Below are 21,523 nucleotides of genomic sequence, written 5' to 3'. Positions count from 1 at the left end.
CCAGAGCTCCAGGGACCGATGTGACTTGATGTTTCTGCATTTTTTTAATTTATTTTTTTAATAAACTCGGGGGGGTTCAAATGAAATTCGATTTCTTTGCCCTCGTCCCATAGAACGGACTTTAAACGTAACTGATGAAGAAGGTCAATATATATATTCAACCGATAATAACATGAAATGAAATGGGGTAGGTGGAAGTTGGAACTTTTACTGACCTTCCAAATACCTTATCATACTTTGTTACATGGTAGCCTAATGAAAACACGACAATTAACAATATGTTATTCTAAAATGAATTCAAATGAAAAAAAAATGAAACGACATCGAATATCAATTCGAACATGCATTGCCCCTTCCTAATGTCCGCATTGATCAAAATGTCGCAAACCATATCAGAGCAACCGCATCCTAACATCTCAAGAGCAACTGAATCAAACATAAGAAACTCATTACAAATGTAAGAATAAATAAAAAGAAAAAAAGAAAATATAAACGTTAGAGGAAGCCAAGTCGTTCGTCCCCAGGGGGCGATCGCGTCGCGGGCTCTTTAAATTCCACGCACGCCTGTGACGTCACTACGTTCAACCGGAAATGCGTAAGCCCCGCCAGTCTTGTTTACATGTGGCACCGCTTTGGTAAGTTCCGCTCCGTGCGTCGCTCGAACCGATGGCGTCGCCCTCGCCGCATCGGGATGTTTCGCGCACATCGACGCGACGCGTGGTTTGCCGCTGACCCGCCGATCGCAACACGAGAGCTAAGCCCCTCTTACCAGGTGCCGTGCGGCTAGCTAGGCTCCGCCGTCGTCGGGCTGGGTTTCGGTTTCGGGCGACGGATAACGTCGAAAACAACGGGCGATTTGCGATGAACACAAGCGACATAATAACCAAACGTCAAACATTTCGGCAGTGCTGGATATTGATTGTGCCCATTTGTGAAGGACCTCAGCATGTACCCTCGCAACGCGGCGCCGGCTGTGCGCCCGCCGTACCACCCCGCGGGTCAGATGAACGGCCCCTTCCCGGTGCCTCGTCCTCACCTCCCGCGACCCCGTGCGGCGTGTGACCTCCGCGGTCACCCTCAACCCGCCAAGTGGGACCCCAGACCACACCGGACCCCTGGTCCCCGTCCACCACACATATCCACCCTGGCCAATGGACGGAAGTAAGACGTGTTTACCATTGATTCCTATGAAAGGAATCATGTGTAACAATTCATGAATGTTTCTTATCAAGTAAAGGCAAACCGGGGGGGGGGGGGGGGTGAATAAATACTGCAAACGGCAAATCTGTATGAGGAATTTTACATGCAAAAAAAAACCAGAAGCAGAAATGTATTTCTCCATCCACAAAGAAATAAGCCTGGCGTTGATCCCTGGAGTAGGGTGGGCTCACTATGGCGGGCAAAGTTATGAACTGCTCACGGTAACGTTAGGGAACAGGCTCGCATCACGGAAAGAAAAACGTAATCTCGTAACGACGTCATGCGTTGCAGAAGCCATGTTGTTAAAATGTTTTGGTCCCACCACTCCACTCCCAGGATCACTTCCGGGCAACCACTCCATCCCCGCCTTCCCTCCCTGCGGCATAATGAGTGTGTTTGAAAACACCAGTGCAAACACATTTGTGCACGCACGCACACACACACACATTTTAAGATGAGCAGGGTGGTCAAATATGCTGGAAACTTTCGCGAGAGAGAGAGAGAACAGTTCAGAGGAGGGAAGTTATACAACAGAATAGGATGCAAGACGCCATTAAAAACACAAGAAAAGTTGTAAGAACAGGAAAATATATTTCATCACATATAAATGCTGCTACATTAATTTGTAAAAGGGTTTAGACAGCGCGAGTAGTACATTATTTATTTGTGGATGAAGACATGTATTTATGTTTCCGGGTTTTTTCTTTGCATTTGAAAATATTAATACAGATTTGTTGTCGTCCAAAAGTATCCTTTTGTATTCACCGTGTGTGTGTGAGTGTGTGTGTGTGTTTATTATTATTGTTATCATTATTTTCCTTTTATGTATTTAATCTTACAGGAGACAGCACGATAGCCCAGCTCCCCATGATGGGAAGCGCCAGCGCGTCGACTGCCACTCCGCACCGGACCCAGGCGATCGCCTCATCCACAGTGCTTCACGGGGCCGGCCTGACCAAGACGTTGCGGGGACTTCAAGGGCGATCACGTCCACTTCCAATCACTCCCACAGCGCTCCCCACCCCCAGGCGTCCACCCACTCAGGAAGCAACACTCCGCTGCAGAATTACGCCCAGGACAAGGTGTGTGTGTGTGTGTGTGTGTGTGTGTGTGTGTGTGTGCGTGTGTGCGTGTGTGCGTGTGTGCGTGCGTGCGTGCGTGCGTGCGTGCGTGCGTTCTGGAGAATCGTTGATTCTTTTTGAGTTTGTGTGGTGATGTATCTCTATCTGTTGCTTCAGTTAAGTGGTCAGATGCTGGAGGTGTTTGAGGCATGTCAGCAACAAACTGCTGATTTGGCCAGGAAGGAGATGTGTAGAACCCGGCTGCAGAAAGACATTCAGATCATCTTCCCATGTATACCAACACACACACACATGCATATATGAATATACTCTCAGTATACACATAGGGTTGTTTGTTTTTTGGCACTGACCACTATGTTTCTCCCAGTGGCACGGCTGTATCTGACCGGTTCTTCCATGAACGGCTTGGGCTGCAGGACCAGCGACGCTGATGTGTGTCTGGTAGTGCTGGGGCCTGTGAGTACCTCAACCCAACCTCAATTGTCTGTCTGAGGCAAAAAAAAGAAAGTGCCTCTGAATGTGGTCTCGTAAGGTGCGCAGTAACTCTTCTGTCTTACTCTTTCAGGTGGACCACCGTCATGATCCAATTTATATACTAACTAAACTCCAAAAATTGTTGCGCTCACTGTGTGAGTATTTACCATTGTTGTTTGTTAAAAAATTGTTTAGGCTTATTCAATAATTTCAAATAAATTCTAAATAAGGTGAAGAATCATTCAAGTCCATAGTGGGCTTCCTTTTATTGTACTGTCTGTGCATCAATTAGACAGACTTGTGTGTTCCTCCATTCTCCACTTGAGGGCGCCAATTACCTATTAGAAACTAGGAAGATTAATTTTAGCAGCGAAAGCGACTGCTGTTTACTGAGGGCCATTTAACTGGGTATTTAAGTATTTACTGAATTTTCACGGTTTGACTTGACATTATGATAGCAGACAAGCTAATGAGGCAATTTTAGCATGGCAACAGAGTCTACCCCGAAAGCAGAGGTTAATTGCGGGGAGGTGGCTCAGGAGGCAGAGCGGGTCGTCTGGTAATCGGAAGATTGCCGGTTTGATCCCAGGCTCCTCCTGGTAGCGTGCTGATGTGTCCTTGAGCAACACACTTAACCCCCTAACTGCTCCCTGGCCACAGCTGTGTGGCTGCCCACTGCTCCTAAATACGTCAGTTTTTAGGATGGGTAAAATGTGGAGAAATGCATTTTGTTGCCTCAGTACTTGTACTTACACTGTGCAATGACAGTTAGTTGAATGTAATCTAATCTGAAGCAGGAGGCTGACACACACACACACAGAGCCAGCAGCAATGAGATGAAGTTATCAGGAAACAGGACACTTTATATGCCAAACACATCGCGTGTGGTCGCTCTGACCCGCTCCGATTGTAGAGAGGGATCCTGCTGTCGTGCTGAGGTACTAACCCTAACCCTCTCTGACGCAGTACAACGTACAACTGCAGCCAGTCAGTAAACAACAGGCACAAATAATTATTTTCACAAACGCAATAACTCACATTTTCCTCCCGACACCGTGATCATCTTTGATTCGATTTTTATAGCTTACATCGAGAAGATTCAGCTGATCCGAGCCAAGGTCCCAATCCTCAGGTTCAAAGAGCGGGGCAGGTAGGCAAAGCCTGTAAGTCACAGCAGCCAGTAATTACAGCATTATCAACTTCAGAAATTCTAATTGGTGTTTTTTTCGCTCTCTCTCTCTCTCGCTCTCTATTGTTCTGCTTCTCTCTCAGCGCGCTGGAGTTTGATCTCAATTTCAACAACACAGTGGGCATCAGAAACACTTTTCTCCTGAGAAGTTACGCCGATGGTGTGTGTCTGACCTCAATCTCCCTCATTAGGGCCGTGTTACACTTCCGTCACGTCGTTATTTCAATAAATCACTCGAGGGGCGCTCAGGAGGGAACAAACAGCGATGATTAAATAAAGGCTTCAGGTCTTCTCCATGGCAGTTAAAAGTCTGAAGAGGGATTAAGTTGCACGTTGACCCAAATATTACCCATAATCACCTTCGCTCTTTTATGAACTCAGTTAGTGCCGCATGTTTAATTCATACGTTCACTGACCGTAAAGGGTGTAATGATTTTGTAATTTTGTCACTTTTTATTATTTTTTCCCCCTCTTTCTTCCAGCTGATCTCAGGGTCAGACCAACCATCCTTGTCATCAAGAAATGGGCTCGACACCACGACATCAACGATGCCAGCAAAGGAACGTTAAGCAGCTACACGCTGGTGCTGATGGTGCTGCACTACCTCCAGAGTCAGTACACGCGCAAGCGCACACACACACACACACACACTACAAGCAGACCTTTCTATACTGAAGGATAGGTTCTCTATTTTTCAAACGAGGCATCATTAAAGTGTTGTTCCTGTATTATAACCATACACAACTACATGTTACACTTCCCTCTTTTCAAATTGGAGATAACATTTTTTGGGGGGCTTAAATGTTTGCCCCATTGGACTGCATTTAAGCTGCAGCAGCTTCTCAGTAATAAAGTGTTCAGCGGTGTCGTGCTTACACAGTTTTAAATGGTGGGATGCAACATTTTAATGAGACCTGGTTTGAAAAAGTGTCAAACCTATCATTTCATTCTGTGTAAGGTTGGATTTGATTGAGTGTAACCTAGTTTTTGTCTCCAGCTCTTAAGGAGCCTGTTCTCCCTTCACTTCAGAAGGACTACCCAGTAAGTTGTGTGTGTGTGTGTGTGTGTGTGTGTGTGTGTGTGTGTGTGTGTGTGTGTGTGTGTGTGTGTGTGTGTGTGTGTGTGTGTGTGTGTGTGTGTGTGTGTGTGTGTGTGTGTGTGTGTGTTCTATGGTTTTGTTTATTTACTCATTGGTTAATCTCCGCATCATTGCATGCGGTGAAATATTTGATAAATAATTATTATTACAATAGGTTAAACCCATCTTTATCTCTGACACAATTATAAATCAACACCTAAAGTGGCTGACAAATAAGGGTTCCTTTTGGAAGATATAGAGCCAAGAAATTATTTATTTGTTTATTTGTAAATATGATATTTATATTTCTACAGTGCTGACAACTTTTCCTCCCATGCTGATGATGACGCTGTTTTATTAGGAATGCTTCAATCCTTTGATGGATATCAACATGGTTCCGGAGGCGCCCCGGCACATCCCTCCCTACATGTCGCGGAGCCGCTCCTCTCTGGGAGAGCTGCTGCTGGGCTTCCTCAAGTACTACGCCACCACCTTCAGGTGAATTTTTATCCATGCTTCCTCCTTACATTTGACAACAGGCAACGGCCGCTGCGTCTCTTTTTTTTTTCTTTCTCCTGCACCTTCCCCTCGTCCGACTCTCCGTTCCCTCCTCTCCACCCTCTCCTCTCCACCCTCTCCTCTCCACCTTGCGTCCTCATACTTCTGGTCTCATGTTGCCGCTGAAGGACGCAGGCAGGTGGGACCTTTGGCCTCAGACGATGCCAGCATGCCACGCTGGGAGCCTGGTGTTTATGTTTACTACCTTGCTGGACTGCATTATTAATCCATGTCCCTAATAAATACATTAAAAAAAAAAGTATATATATAAATATATAGTAAAAAGGGGACATAATTCTCATAAATTGTTGTCTTTACGGCTGTATTACAGTAAAGTCATTTGCTTTACTAAAGATTTTATGAACTTCATAGACTGATCTAGGTGTTCTAATCAATGCCTCTACCAATTTTATCCACATTACTCATGATTGTTTCTCAAATATTTCGTATGTGTGAATATCTTAGGAAAGCACAAATAGTCATCCCGGAAATATGGTCAAGTTACTGATATTTGATTTTGTGTCAAATAAATCTTCCATATTGTCCAGCCCCACGTCCTTGTACACAATGTCTCCTTCGTCATTAGTTGTATGTATTGTTGTGTTTGTCACTCTAGGTGGGATAAGCAGGTGATCTCAATACGAGAAGGCAGAGCTTTTCCAAAGAACAACTCTCGAGAGTGGAGAGACAAATACATCTGCGTGGAGGGTATGTACTGAGTCATTATTGTCATGGTGCCATGCGCCCACATTGGCTTATAGCACACATTTGACCATACATGCTCATACTTATATTGCATATACAGAGATGTCCATAGTAAACAGTTCCTGAGTGATGAGGACTATTTCTGTTTCAGAGCCATTTGAAAGAAATAACGCCGCCCGAGCCGTCCACGAGAACATCAAGTTTGACACCATCAAATCCAAGTTTGCGGAGGTACACGATTTCACCATTTAAATTTTTAATTTTGACCTCGGTTGATTCACAGTCCTGTTTGACCGCCTGGCCTCCTTTCTTCCAGTCGTGTCGGATACTGACTCAGAGGAAGGACCTGAACTCCATCCTCCCCGTGAGAGCCATCATCCAGAAGGAGTCTTCCAGGAGGTGAAGGACATTTTCTCGCGTGAGGAGCCGACCAGAGGTTTCTGCCTCGAGACCGGACCGCCCAGAGGAGCTGAGGAGAGACTCGGGGACGAGCCGACGGGGGGAAGCCCCACTCCCTCCCTGCTTGCCTGCCGCACGGCCGCGCCAACCATGTGTCCTACTGTATTTTCTCCATCCGTCTCCACGGACTGGCGCTCTGTCTGGGCGTCCGTCCCACGAAAACCCTCTACTTACCGTCAAGCGATTCAGTCGTGAATGCCACATAAAACACCATTGAAGACATTGCCGTGACTTGAGAGGTCGAGAGAGAGGAGATTTGGGACACGCCAGAGAGCTACTGAGTTTTGATGGCTACGCTGCTGACCCCTTCTGCGGGAGGGTGGCAGGGGTTCAGTATCGTTACAGATAGTTTTAGTTCATTTCATTTCTTTTGAGAAAATTTAACATTCCTTCCACGTTAAAAACGATTGAGTAACCCAGAGGTTACACCTGGCCATAGAGGAGCCAGTCGAATTGAAAGCAATACATTAAGGTTGTAGAGCGGGATGCACGGTGAATATTACTGACAGTGTGGACCAGCGTCGTGTTCAGGTGGATTCGATCACGTCCACTTTACTGGAGCCATAATGTACAGATTTGCTATAAAATATGTCAAGGTGTTGCTGCAATGCGTCGTTACTATTTCGTAACTCTTTTAATGGCCGTTTTGTAATAATGTCATTATTCTCTTCTATTTTGACTTATGATGGCTGAAGTCTACATGAGATTCAGATGAGCTTCAGTTGGCAGAGGTATGCACATGCTCAGTTTACGTTTTGTCAGGGATGAGGGCTTTACGTCCTCTGAGTGGCCTGTGCTATTGCTTTAGCCCCGCAAAAAAAATATATATATATTCCTTGGTCGATTATGATTTGCTGCATTATTTTCCTAAATGGTGTGAAATCTGTTTTCAATAGTGTCTTCTGGTTATTTTGGCAGAAGGAATGCTTCAGCCACTGATCAATACTCTTACCAGAGTAAGGCTTGAATGAGAGTTGTGGGATTTTGGTAATATTTGTTTGATATTCTTGAACCTTTTGTACATTTTATATAATATGCTTTTAAATGTATATTTAAGGTATTAAATTGCTTAGTACGTATCCCTTTGGATTTTCATTTTTGTAAACAGAAAACAATTATTTCTTAGTTATTGTGTATTAGGGACCCAGCCACTTGTTATTGCTCAGACATTTTATTTATAATCTTGCCATTTTTGGTGCTAAAAGTATCTGGAACATGACAACGGCAGTACGCAAGGGCATGGTTGAGGTCTCGTTAGAACCGGGACGTTCAGATGTCTTGTCGTTCAAGTTTGATCGATATCGATCTACATTTGGAGCAGAATTTGAGCACAACTTGAGCCTGAGCCGATGCTGCGTTTAAAGGAAACTCCGAAAACTATCTTGTGCAAATTTTTACATAACCCCGAAAACTATAATCCTTCACAGACGGCATCTTTGTACCGGAACTAGGGCTTAGATAGTTAATAATAAGATAATTTTCACGATTAAAATCTTCCGGGATAACGATGACAAGTTTATGAGATTTACTTTCCACAGCCAATCGTACAGAGCAGAGAAACAACCATGTGACACAAACACCAGCAGCGCACAGCAGAAGACCCCGGAGTTGACGCGGCGGGGTCTTCCTCAAACACCAACTTGAACTCAAAGTTGCCCAACTCCCAACCCCGCAAAAGGAGAGCGATTAAAGAAAGAATCCGCGATTTTCAGGGACTGCTAGTCTGACGTGGTCGGAGGGAGTCCCTCGGTCCGCTCCAAACGTCCCTGCACATAATCACAGATTCAGGAACCTCCGAGACCCGTTATTCGTACCTAACATGAACATAAACTGGACTCTGTATTGCTGCTTGCAGCTATATTTTTAATATATATGATGGTTACCTGCTGAAAAACTTTTTTTTTTTTGGCCAATGGCTGTCATCTGTTTGTTAATGCAACCATAGGAACAATATCTATCAACCACTCAACATAGACAATACAGAGGTCACATGGACTCTTCCATTAATCCATATTTAAACCTTGACCTTTAAGTAAGGACCTTTAAAGTATACTTCAGACACTTTATTAATCCCATATACAAATTCATTACATTGTATATGGATGCAAGAAGACATTACCACAGTGATGCTTTCTGGAAGACACTTGTTATAGTATGTATATACATCTGTCTATTTTTTCAATCTGCTATTTTTCCGCAGGACAAATAAGGACTTATCAGGGTATTAAAAAAAAAAAGGGTTGGACAAGATCCCCCTTTTTTCTAAGGTCTCTCACATGTCATCTCGATTAAAACAACCAAAGTTTTGTGATTATTTTGGTCCGAAGAAGACAGGAACCAAATGGAAGATCACCAGGCAGCCGGGGTGCTGTTGGCCATTTTGTTCGACACCCCATTACACTTAGTTTGACGGCTTCTGCATAGTGACAGCACGGCTTATGTTTTTGGTGTCCGACATGCTTTAAGAGCGATAAAGTGTGTGTTTAAGCGTGTGCCCACGTCACAATCTGTCCGTGTTTAGTGCTGCCACCAGGGGCAGGGGGTACTGTTTCAAGACATGACCTATATTTAACTCGGCAGGGGGGATTCTGATCTTAAAGTTACAATGTCCAATTGCACCCAGCCTCTGGTGCTTCAGCTACAAGCCTGTAATTTAGCAAAATACATACATTCCTCTTGCAGACAATCAGAGATGTTACCTCTCTGCGGTGGCGTTCAGAGAGCAGCTGGGCCTCCTCCGTCACAGCCCGTGGAGCCGCCATTAACTTGTTCCACTAGGGTTAGGATTCTATCTATTCCACTCTTTCACTCCCCATTCAGTCTATTTCTGTCTCAGGCTGAGTCAGACAAACAGCCCCCAACTTGGAACGGCACACACGGGCAGACCTTCGCCGCCCATCCAGACCGCCTGAAAACACGAGAAGGACGCTGAGATTAACCCCGCAAAAGGGCAAAGAAAACCCCCCCAAAGACAGCCACAGGAGGATTTTACTAAGATGGAGTGTGAAAGTCTCGAGTCGGAGATGACAGAGGTACAGGATTTCCAGTGCGAGTCTCCGGAGGCCGATGGCCAAGATGACGAAGACGAAGTGGAAGAGCTTCAAAACAGGTGTTTACACTATTTGGCTGCTGTGGAACTGGCCAGCGAAACAACCTCAGTGATTTTGTCTCTTTTTGAGACGTACTTGAGATTTACATGTATTTTCTAATGGTGTTATTGGAGCCACTGGATCATGTGATAGGGTTGGCCTGTTTGTGTTTGTCAGCAGCCTACTGTCCACAACTTAGAATATGGGAATGCAAAATTGAGGAATATATTGGATTTTGCTTTCTTTATGCAAGGTTCTTAACTCCACTTTTTACACCAAGCACTGGTCCATTAATCTCACTTAATACATGCAAATTGTGTTACCTAACCCTAACCCCGCTATTTACTCACGGCCAAATACAAACTGAGCAAACTATCAGTTGATTATTGACTCAAATGGCAGTTTTCCATCCAATGTGTTCTGTGAAATCAATCAGTTGATAGTATAGTAAAGCATGATGTTCGGCGATGTCTCTCTATTCTAGCCCCACTGTGGCCTAAATTGTGCATTATTTATAATTTAATTTCTAATATCAAGTAAAAACTATTGAAAACGATGTACTGGCACTATCAGGTTGGGAAATCAGTTCGGACAACATGATATCTGCAGCCTGCATGTTTCCATATCCTGTTGAGATATAATTTTGTTTGATTTATTAGTTTGTGCTCTGCTCGCATTTCCTCAATCTTTGCCAAAGGAAATTCCCTCTCTCAGTGAGACGGTTGGTCAGGGCCTCGAGTCACGACGTGAATGATCAAAACAGCCTGGTTTCTACTCTTAACTCTACTTTTTACCTCCCTGCACCAGCCTTCGAGAGGTGGTCCAGGACCCGTCTGTGAAGCCCAAACTGCAGTGTCTGATGGTGGATCCATCCTTCTCCATGGTAACCGTCCAGAGCGAGGACAGCGGCATCGTTTGGGAGACTGCATCCAGCCGCTGCTCCACACCCTGGGCTTCTGAGACCAGCTCCATCTCCGAGGCCTACAGCATGGAGGGCTCCGGAGCTCAGGGCAAGATCACAATTGTCTTCGATGAGGAGAAGGTCATCCGCAGGAGGACGAGGTCTGGAGGAAGGAGCAGCAGACTGAGTGACAGACTGAGAAGACCTGGCAGTTCCAGATCCGCCTCGGCCCTGGGAGTAGAGAGGCCCGAAATGGCCGAGGTCTCCATCCCGAATGTGAAATCAGAAAAAACAGATGCGGGGCCAGACTTGGAGGAAATCAAAGACAAAGACCAGCAGCTTTTTAGTTTGATTTCTGAGGGCTATGAGATTCTCAACATCAGAGTTCCATCCAAACTACCCACCGTGGACGAGGAGGAAAGCACAGAGCTTCAGGACAACTTGTCCTACCTCGACCAGACTCCCAGGATTAAGTCCAGAAACCACCATGGCAGGTCACAGTCACAGGGCGATGACATATCAAGTGCGGCAGACCTGGAAATTTTGGAGCCAAAAGAGGTATTCTTTTTTTTTGGGGGGGTTGATTGCTCTTATTATATACTAAATACAAAAGCCCATGTTTCACATAGGTTTAGAGGAATTTGGAGCAATTTCATCATATACTCATAAGACATAAGCGTTTGGCTGTGTACATGTAATATAACCTGCTACCTCATTGTTTTCTTATTCCCGGCCACTAAACAGGATTCTGCACAGGCTGTATCCAGCACAGAGAACAAGTACGTAGACACTCTGAAAGAGAGCGCCTGTGACATTGACTACTTAGAGAAATACACCCTTGTGGATGTGGTGGGTCTTGGGGCGCAAGCTCCTGCGATACAGGACGAGATGAACCCGCCCGTGGCCAAGCCCCAAGCAGAAATGCAAAAACCTGGAACGGAGACCACCACAGGCAGCCCCTGCACGTCAGATGACTCCTTCGTTTTTGTCACGGACGTGGAGATTTCCGGGGAGCATCTGGATGACGTATTCTATGGAAATGTGGTTCACGAGGCCTTGGATGACGCGCTGCACCGGAGGGACGAGGCAGAGTTGAAGTCGGGGGAGAAGATGAGGGTGAGAAGAGAGAGCCAGAGATCGGTCAAGGACAATGGCTCGGCGTTGTTTACCAGCGAGGAGACCGTCCTCACCCCCATCTTTCTCTCCCCGGGTCCCCCCAAGATCATTGACCAGATCCTGTTGGAGGAGCCCACCGCCATGTCCTTCATGTACTCTGACCTGTACGAGGACGCCATGGGGGAGAGGAGGAAAAGCGACGAGGAGTGCTCAGAGGCCGGGAGCGTGGCCTCCGAGCGACCCTTTAGGAGACGTCTGTCGGAGTCGGAGGAGGCCGACGGGTACCTGGAGAAGTTCACACTGAAAGACGAAACTCCTGCGGTGGAAGTGCACGCCGATTCGGATGAGGATAAGAAAGAAGGGAGGATGATGTGGTTGCAGAGAACATTTGATATGTCTGGATGTCTGACAAGAGTGAAGGAAGACGTAGAGGAGGGGAAGACGAAGAAAGAGGAAGCACATGAGGAAGATGAGGCAAACATCGACGGATGCCAAAGTTCGACTGATTATGAGAAGGAAGAAGAGCAGGTCGTGGCAACGGCAAAGGCGGTCATAGAAAGAGAAGCCTCTGCGGTGTTTGAGGATCAGGCTGCTCCAATTAGAAAACGCTTAGAAGAGCCCGTGCACGTGTCAAAAGCCGAGGAGGAAAAGACGGAATCCCCGGAATTGAGTGTGGACGTAAAGAGAGTCCAGACGGAGCCTGATGGGAGCAGCGGTAATAATGCAGTTGCTCTCCCCGATGGGGAAGAGTTGGAACTGGAACGAATAAGTGCAGACATGAGGGATGAACAATCGGCGAATGAGTCCGTCACTGAAACACAGCTACCGTCTCAGAAGCCAAAAGTGAAGGACAAAACAACTGATGTAGTTGAAGAGATTAAGGATGACGCATCGAAGAGTGCTGTGGTGCCGGAACTGGTCATTAAGCCGGACATTCAAAGTGATATTAAAGCTGAAGAACAGGTTCCTGCTGAAGTGGTTCATGATGAAGATGAACCCCAAGGAGAAACAGGAGACGTGAAGGAGGTGTGTGAAGAGGCAGCTTTCGTCCCCGAGCTGGTGGATGTTGTTCAGAAAGCAGACAAAGTAAACAAAGTAACTGAAGCCAAAGCAGAGGCAACAACCAAAGTTACGGAAACGGAAACCAAAAACCAGGTTATAGTTGGCAGCATCGAAAGTGTCGAAAAGGAAACACCTGATGAAATGAAAGATTTAGAGGCGGCTGCGGCTAAAGCAGCTGATCCTGCTGAGATGCTCTCTGATAATGAGTCAGTGCAAACAGCAGTGAAGGCAGAAGAAAAAGGGACAGAGTTTGAAACCCAAATCCAGGTTGCCACTCGGGAGGCGATGGGTGCCGAGATATCCGGGGTCCAAGTTGTTTCCCCAGAGGAAGAACAAAGAAAAGAAGCCAGTAAAGAGGAAACAGAGGTCGAGTTGCCCAAAAGTACAAGTGAATCTGTTGATGCCCATCAAGAGTCAGAGCTTGACAATGAGATTCCATCCAACATAATGCAACTTCTAGTGGCGGAGCAAGTCAAGCCTCCTCCAGACGAAATACTGGATCAAGCCTTTCAACCCAGTCAGAGTCAAACAGAGGAACGTGTTGAAGAATTACACAATAAAGAGCTGCTGTTTGAAGATGTCAAAGCTAAAACGAATGTAGATGAGTCTCAGCCAGTTGTTCATGAGGGAATGACCGTGGGCGATGACTTGGTTTTGCTCGTTCCCAAGGGAAAAACTATCGAGATGGACATAGAGATAGCTCTGTTGTCAGAGGAGACGGAAGAAAACGAGGCGGTAGAGCTGTTAGAGTCCGAAAGCGCCCGCAAGGACCTGGTCGCTCACGAAAAAGCCCCAGAGTCTTTACCGCGTCCTGAGGATCTCACTGAAGACAGGCCGGCAGAGCTAGAACCAAAGACCGAACCGGAATATGTCCCCGAAGAGGTAGTGCTACCCGCAAAAGCCTCGCTTCCAGCCTGGGTGGGTGTGGCGGATGCTGAAGCCGAGGAGCAAAAGATGGACGAGGATGATGAGGAAGAGGAGGAGGTGTTCTTCCCTCTCAGGAGAGGAGCGTTCGCTCCCCAAGAGGACTTGTCTGGGCTGCGGGGACAGGAGGAGACGCCGGGGCTGGAGATCCACCCGGATGAATATGAGCCTGCGACAGATCTGCTGGAGGTGACACAGGAGGACGTAGGCCTGAAGACCCAGCAGCACACCGAGGATGTAGGCCCCGAGGTGGAGGCGCAGAGAGATATCGAAGAGAATACATCGGTCACCGCCGAGGAACTGGACTACGAGATAATAACCAAACAGGAGGCCGGGGAGGCACCACAACCTGAGATGGAAAGAGCGGCGGTGGAGCCACAACCGGAGTCTGCTGATCATGAGAACGACAGAACGGCAACGGAGATTAAAGCGGAGTCGGAAATGGAGAAGACGGGGCTGGATCTCTCGCCCAGAGAGGAGCCCATCGAGGCTGACTACGACATCATAGATGCTGAGGAGGAGAGCCAGGCCCGGGCGGCGGCCGAGCTCCAGGGGATGGACTGGTTCTGCCTCGCCTGCGGGTGTCTGCTGTCGGAGGAGGACTGTGTGTCTGGACCGCACCAGGACCACAAGGTCACCTCTGTAGACAGGGCCTATGGGGATATCAAGGTATTATACAACGACAAATAAGTGAATTTAAAGACGTGGCGCTAGTGATAAAAAACAACATCTTTATTGTCATGGTTAGGTTTTTGTTTTTTTTTTATTAAATGAAATGACAAAAATCGAATATTTAATATGCATAATAACAATCATAATAATCGCCAACTATATCAGTATTAATATATTGAAGATGTATGTATGGCAAGGAAAGTATACATTTGAATGATTAATAAATAGTAGATGACCAATACCGCAGGCTGTCACCACACATAAAACCAGTATTAATACAACACATTACTATCATTAACACACACTTAACTAGAACTTCTATAATACACCACACGCTCACCTGATGGAATGTCCTCAGGTCCTCACCATGCACAGCGGATCTCTGTGATGTGATGTAATGCTCTGATTTGACCAGTGGAAAGGTCCTGTGTGACTTAATCATGTGAGGACTGATATCTGATCTGCCCCCCTCCATGTCCCTTTCGGTCAGGGTGGGGTCAGCCGTTCATTTGTGTCAGAGAGAGAAAGAGAGACACCTAGAGTAAAACACCTCCTCCAGATGATTGGTTCTATGTCTTTCTCACTTGCATGGAGTTGTAGAGGAGTTTGATGAGACACATTAAGAATATATACTTTCGACGAGGTCAATTGTCAATCTGAAAAAAAATCCCTTCCACTTGTTTGCCTCTGTTAGCGGGATCTGTATCCGTCATCTGAAACAAAATAGAATAGAAGGTACAGTAAGCTGTTTCCAAAAGCTATTAGAGGGCCGCCTTGCGGTGTTGTGTTTCTTTACTCAACACTCAAAGGAGGGAAGCTGAAAATACATCAAGGACTCCAGCCCCCAGCTGGATACTCTATATCCTTGGGAGGGGGGAAAATGATGGAGAGTGGTAGACCATAATAAGTCTCCTACACTCTTCCACATACAAGTAAAAGGAAAAGTATTGGACACACACACACACCCACACGCACACACACAGACACACACACACACACGCACACACACACACACACACACACACACACACACACACACACACGCACACGCACTACACACTAATTTAATAAAAGAAGCCGAGCGACCGAGATAGAGTGGCCACAACGTGACCATTTAAATGCCTGTACGCCAATATTCGACAGCATTTGAGCTTCATTCTTTTCTACTTCCTTGATTACCTGGAATCCTCCTCCTTTACATCAGCAAGTCTTCGGGATGATGGTCCTCTCGCTCGGTTTCGAAATGTGATGCGCTGTTAGGGGAGTGTCTTGCCTCCCGGACGTGTGATGGTTTCCCCCGTGTTGCAGGAAAGGCTGAGTGACTGGATCTCGGAGCTGCAGCGGAGGTCGGAGAACATCCAGGACCTGGTGTCTGAGCTGGAGCTGACGTACAACTCTGTGGAGGTGAAGCTCATAGCGGCGGACGACCCGGGTCGAATCCACCGCACTGCGCATTTGGTTCCCTTCTCACCCTGTCCCTCTCTTTTCTTGCTTGAACATTCGGTAGAGCCCTGGAATCAGTCCCGTTACCTGAATAGTTAAAAAAATATATATATTATATATATATATATATAATATATATATGAAGAATAAAGCCAATCGGTTCCGGTGATTGATAGTATTTTATGGGATCAATAATGATGGTTCAACAATAGTTTATAGTTCCTGAAAGATTACTATGTAGGTATTTTGTAGTGTATTATACAGTATAACTATAGCACTGTTGGTCCGCCTCCCGAATGTCCTCTCCTCCTCTCCTCTCCACCAGGACGAGTGCGCAGAGGCGGAGGAGGACATGCGGGGTCAGAACGAGGAGATGATGACGCTGGTGATGGAGCAGTACAACGGCATGTCTCTCAACATGGAGGACGAGAAGAAGGTGAAGCTGGAGCAGCTCTACGACCAGATCGTCTCCTTCCAGGAGATTATCGACTCGGCGAAGGTCACCCTGGAGACCACAGCCCGGGAGGCCGAGACCGACGCGCGGGTGAGTTGTCCGAGCCTGAGGGACCTCGGCCGCGCCCCATTCGGACGCCGACGGCTCTCGAATATCCGTTGACCTGTTCCTCTCTTTGTTCTCCCGTTAGTCACCCGAAGACATTGAAACAAGGTAATTTGCTTTCTCTGGTTGGGGCTTAAGCTATTTGCAGTGTACTGATGCGCTGATAAAAGCTCCACATGCACCATTCATTAAATACACTGAATATGATGTATTACCTCTTGATCCTCATAAGACAACATAACATTGTATATTCAAATCTGGAGCATATACTGTAGATTCAACCTGCCAAGGTCTCATAAGGGATATTAATGATTCTTAATCCAAATGAAGTTGTGCATGGGGCATGACTTGTATGCGATTATCGCTAAACAACCTAATCATTGGAGGATTTTGACGCACGCACACCTTGTTTCTTGACCTATGGTTTTATGTGATATACTCTATACCTGTACATATACTATATAAATCAATACTGTAATTATGTGATCAGGCTCAAAGAAGCTCTGAAAAGCGCCACATCTCAGGAGCTCGGCCCCAAAGGCCTGCTGGTGTTTGAGGACTATGCCAAGAGCAACACTTCCAACTCACACCTCGCACAACGCAAGGGAATCCCGGGTAAGCGTGATGGGTGCCTCTCTTTGCCATGTACGCTAACTTTGAGAAAGATCAAAAAGTCTCACAATGAACGTTATATTTCCTCAGTGCCCCTGAAACCCACATTACAACCCCAGGAGCCCGGCTCCGCCACCAGCACCAGCGTCACTGCGTACTGGAGCGTCAACCCTGCGGATGTCATCGACTGCTTCCAGGTGTACTGCATGGAGGACCCGCAGGGAGGTAAAACGCTCAGCGACACTCCCACTGGATTAAAATTCCTTGCATATGTCACCGTGCCGAGTCAATACATCTAATTCCCCAGCGGTGTCGGAGGAGTATCGCGTGACGGTGAAGGAGAGCTACTGCGTCCTGGAGGAGCTGGAGCCCGACAGGACCTACCGGGTGTGGGTGATGGCTGTCAACTACTCCGGATGCTCTCTGCCCAGCGAGAGACTAGCCTTCACAACTGGTCAGTGCACACTCGTAACCCTAACCCTAACCCTAACCCTAACCCTAATATGTTTTATAATAGCGCTTCTGTTTTGAAACGATCACACAGTGCATTATAATTTGTGATAGACTGATACCACTTTCTCAATGTCGATACCAATTGGTAATGTTAAGAACGTAAGATACTGAAAATAAGATCGACTACTTTTAACATCAGAAAATAACAACTGATGTATATTCCAATACAGGCATTTAACATGTGTGTATGTATAAAAAACGAGTCTGAAAATCACATTGCTTTTCTTCAATATTTGACACGCATGATATGACTTGCGTACTGTGTACTATTGTATGCGTTCCATTCGTATTCTATTTACAGTATATGTTGTGTATACCGCTACAGCTCCATCAGTGCCAGTGATTGACACAGAGCGCTGCACCGTCCTGTGGGACTCGGCCACACTGCGCTGGGACGTGGCTGACCAGACCCCAGGTCAGAGTTACACACTGGAGTACTGCCGCCAGTGTGAACTGGAAGGAGAGGGGCTCAGGTAGGACACGCACACGCACGCACACACACACACACCCACGCACGCACACACACACACACACACACACACACACACACACACACACACACACACACACACACTGTGTGGTAGAGTGCAAGTTAACATTGACTGTCAATCATACTACTACATACCCCTTTTCCTTTTACTACTTCCTCCCTTGAATCTATAATTCAGTATGCTGGCAGCGCCGCACACTTATTTAGCCAATTTTTTCTTCACTTCCACAGTTTTCGAGCCATATACACGTAAAATATATCAAAACGGCAGGCTTGATTCTGACAGGGGTGCTATAACTTTGTAGAAAGTTTAAGCTGGCAGTTTATAAAATATATATACTGTATATATATTTTTGTGCCAAATATTGCCCAAGAGGTCTCCTCGGAAAAAATAGAATGCTGTAATGAAATCCAGTCGTCATGAAACACATACTCAGAGAATTCCTCATGTAGGCCCGCGCGCGCACACACACACACACACACACCGGGCCATCAGAGATTTACAATGGAAAAAGTGATTGCTTCAGCCTTTGCTCTTCAATTGATTACTTATGACTTACTTTATGGAAATTAGTACTTACTTTTAGTACACAGCCACATCTTAAAGGGTGTGTGTGTGTGTGTGTGTGTGTGTGTGTGTGTGTGTGCGGGCGCGCTTGTTGCTCACAGGTCCATCTCAGGTATCAGGGGTCCAGAGCAGAAGGTCCTCCTGCAGCCCAATGAAAACTATCTGTTCTACATCAAAGCTGTGAACGAGGGAGGATCCAGCGAACAGAGCGAGGCCGCTCTCGTTTCCACCAAAGGCAAGAAGAAAGCATGGAAGCCCTGCTTCTTCCCATCTCTACACTGATATTTGTGTTTAACTCAAATGTAAGCGCAGGGCTATTTTCCTCCACTTTTTTTTTTACTATGTGTTGCTTTCTGTGACTGTGGATTTCTCAGGGACGAGGTTCCACTTGTTAAAGACCTCAGCGCACCCTTCACTGGAGCTGTCGGAGGACCGGACCACCCTCCACTACTCCCCGGACACACACTGCCATCCGATGGCCGCGGAAAAACAGTGAGTCAAACGAAAACAGGAATTAATTGCACGTCCGGGAATTGAAAAGGAAATGTGTGTGTTAAAGTTTGTGAGTGTATGTGTGTTTCTGCTCGAGGTGCCCGTCCATCCTGGGGGAGTTACTCCCGGCTCGGGGTCTGTACTACTGGGAGGCCGTTGTGACTGGGAGCGCAGCCTACCGGGTGGGCGTGGCATACCCCACGTCCGATTCAAACATACCATTGGGGGAAACCAGCGTGTCCTGGTGTTTGCACTGCACTCCTACGTCATCCAAGTATGGGGCAGTCTTTTATCATTGTCTAAAAATGCTGATCTCGTCACCCACGCCCCTCATTCTGCTCTCCCTGTGTGTCTCAAGCTGCAGGTATCGACTGCTCCATAACGGGGTTCAGACCGACGTGCTGGTGATCGACGCACCGCAGCGAGTGGGCGTCCTGCTGGACTACCAGCGCGGCCGCCTGTCGTTCTACAACGCGCAGACGGGGCAGCTGCTGGGACGCCTGGCTCACCGCTTCGCCCGGCCCTGCCACCCGGCGCTGGGCCTGGCGATGCCCGGCAGCCTGGCCCTCGTCATGGCCCCCGAGGTCCCGGAGTTCGCCAGCCGCAGCTAGCACCTACAGCTGCAGCTGGCTCACCGGATAGGAGCCGACTCTGCTTGCGTCACCGACCGCCACTCCAGCACCAAAAGTCCGTAGTTTGAATTTGGCCTCCGCTGATATAATGTAACTCGAGCAAACGCTGCGTCCATAATGGCACACTCGCACACTATTGGGTACAGTGATTTAGTGTTTAGTATGTCCAAAACCTAGTCGGAAAATAGTGCAATAGTAGGATGGCAAGCGTATCCCATAATGCATTGTGAGGGCGAGACTTCCCTAAGAGTTGACGTCTCCGTCAACCTGCGACGCCCTGAAAGGAAGTGGAGCGTCTATATGGTGCGTCCGAAAAAGCCGCGTCCTGATTTACTCGCACACTAAAGTGCTGACGGGCGACAGCACACACACGTAGTCGTACCATTTCGGACGCAGCGATTCCGATGGTTGATGGAACCGTCCGTCCAGTTTGGCCCATCGGTAAAAGTACAGGCGAGACGCAGCAGGTCGAGACGTTTGCACAGAAAGCAGCGGACACGAACGCCACCTTGACCGCCGGCGTCGTGGAGGTGTTCGCTTTGTGTCGTGGGTTTTTTTTTTCTCGAGAATCTTTGTTTTGTTTTTTTTTTCCATCAAACTAGGATGGCGGATTCTTTTCTGTATTCAACACGCTTGGATGCCCGGTGCTGTGTCGTTTTTGTTTTTGTTCTCACGAATCCCGTCCACCTAAGTTAGGAGTGAGCCCTCGTGGCTGTCGCGCTCGTAATGAATAGCGAGACGTTGTCTCTTTGGGGAAAACCATGCCGAACATTTGTTTACGCATTTCAGCTGCGCTTCTTACACTTTACACTCACGATGCTGCGTGTGTTGTCCGATCGGGTAAGAGGAGGAGGCTCATAGTGCACGGGTTCATTTCAACGCTCCATAAAATATGCCGTGGCACTTTCGGATCTGTATTTCATACTGTGAATAGACCTGTTTCGTGTAAATACCCTTTGTAAACAGACCAGTCGTGTTGTCAAAGTTCTGTTTTTCTCTTTCCTTATGTTGTAAATGATAACCTCCATCCCAATTTTCATGTTTGACTTGAATGAGGGGTATTATTTTTCTATTCGCACAACCAGACTAAATAAACTGCTCTTTGTTTTAATTCACAACCAATTGCTTGGTTCCAAATGAACTTTCCCAGAGCACAGCCCACATATTAAATATCTCAATGACTGATAGATAAATAGATAGATGGACAGATGCATGGATGGATGGATGGATGGATGGATGCCTGAATGGATGGATGGATGGATAAACTTGTGCTCTGATGCACTTAAAATATTCAATGGACAAAATGGACACGCCCCTGCGTGTCATGGAGGCCTTTTCTCCCACAGCCTGAAACACCATTAATCCAATTACTTCTTTCCACATTAGAACTGGTAATAACCTGTAATAACTCTAATAACAGGTCTGTGCAGACTATACGATGCTGGACGGCCCTCAGTCAGATGGCACCACATCTGTGTATTTCGAGAATTCCCGAAAAAACATCAGGAATCCTTATAAATATTATTTCCTGCACCACTCTTTCCTCATTTCTGGTAAGCAGAGAGCGTAGAAGTGCAGATGATTATAAAATTGCTGCATTTTTGTGGCGCGCTGGATCATTGGACGTGGCTGCTGCCCAAAATGCTGCTGGAACTCGGGACACTTGGGACCAATGACGGGGTGTAAATAACCAAGCGGGAATTGG

The 21,523-nt window shown here is 46.8% G+C and overlaps 2 protein-coding genes across 3 annotated transcripts; both read left to right on the top strand.

Annotated features, from left to right (window-relative positions):
* Positions 1–873: 873 nt before the first annotated feature.
* On the top strand, positions 874–7,794 carry tent2 (terminal nucleotidyltransferase 2). Its single transcript, XM_080003445.1, has 13 exons — positions 874–1,161; positions 2,042–2,282; positions 2,439–2,553; positions 2,650–2,738; positions 2,848–2,911; positions 3,840–3,906; positions 4,029–4,105; positions 4,428–4,556; positions 4,943–4,986; positions 5,385–5,521; positions 6,198–6,289; positions 6,438–6,517; positions 6,603–7,794. Exons 1-13 carry the CDS (start codon positions 947–949, stop codon positions 6,687–6,689), a joined length of 1,437 nt encoding a protein of 478 aa, XP_079859571.1. The 5' UTR covers positions 874–946; the 3' UTR covers positions 6,690–7,794.
* A 1,885-nt stretch (positions 7,795–9,679) lies between these two features.
* On the top strand, positions 9,680–20,911 carry cmya5 (cardiomyopathy associated 5). Of its 2 annotated transcripts, none has more exons than XM_080003354.1 (14): positions 9,680–9,854; positions 10,642–11,293; positions 11,480–14,506; positions 15,818–15,913; positions 16,278–16,496; positions 16,597–16,619; positions 17,002–17,126; positions 17,214–17,348; positions 17,431–17,577; positions 17,962–18,109; positions 18,796–18,929; positions 19,069–19,186; positions 19,284–19,460; positions 19,551–20,911. In XM_080003354.1, exons 1-14 carry the CDS (start codon positions 9,742–9,744, stop codon positions 19,795–19,797), a joined length of 5,361 nt encoding a protein of 1,786 aa, XP_079859480.1. In that variant the 5' UTR covers positions 9,680–9,741; the 3' UTR covers positions 19,798–20,911. The 2 variants fall into 2 exon arrangements, with proteins under 2 accessions (XP_079859480.1, XP_079859479.1); XM_080003353.1 differs by having other exon boundaries at positions 19,545–20,911.
* The last annotated feature ends 612 nt before the right edge of the window (positions 20,912–21,523 follow it).

This window comes from Zeus faber (genome assembly GCF_960531495.2).
Source record: "Zeus faber genome assembly, chromosome: 7".
NCBI classification, from domain to species: Eukaryota; Metazoa; Chordata; class Actinopteri; order Zeiformes; family Zeidae; genus Zeus; species Zeus faber.
Note: the sequence above shows the minus strand (reverse complement) of the source record. Positions and strands in the feature narration are given on the sequence as shown.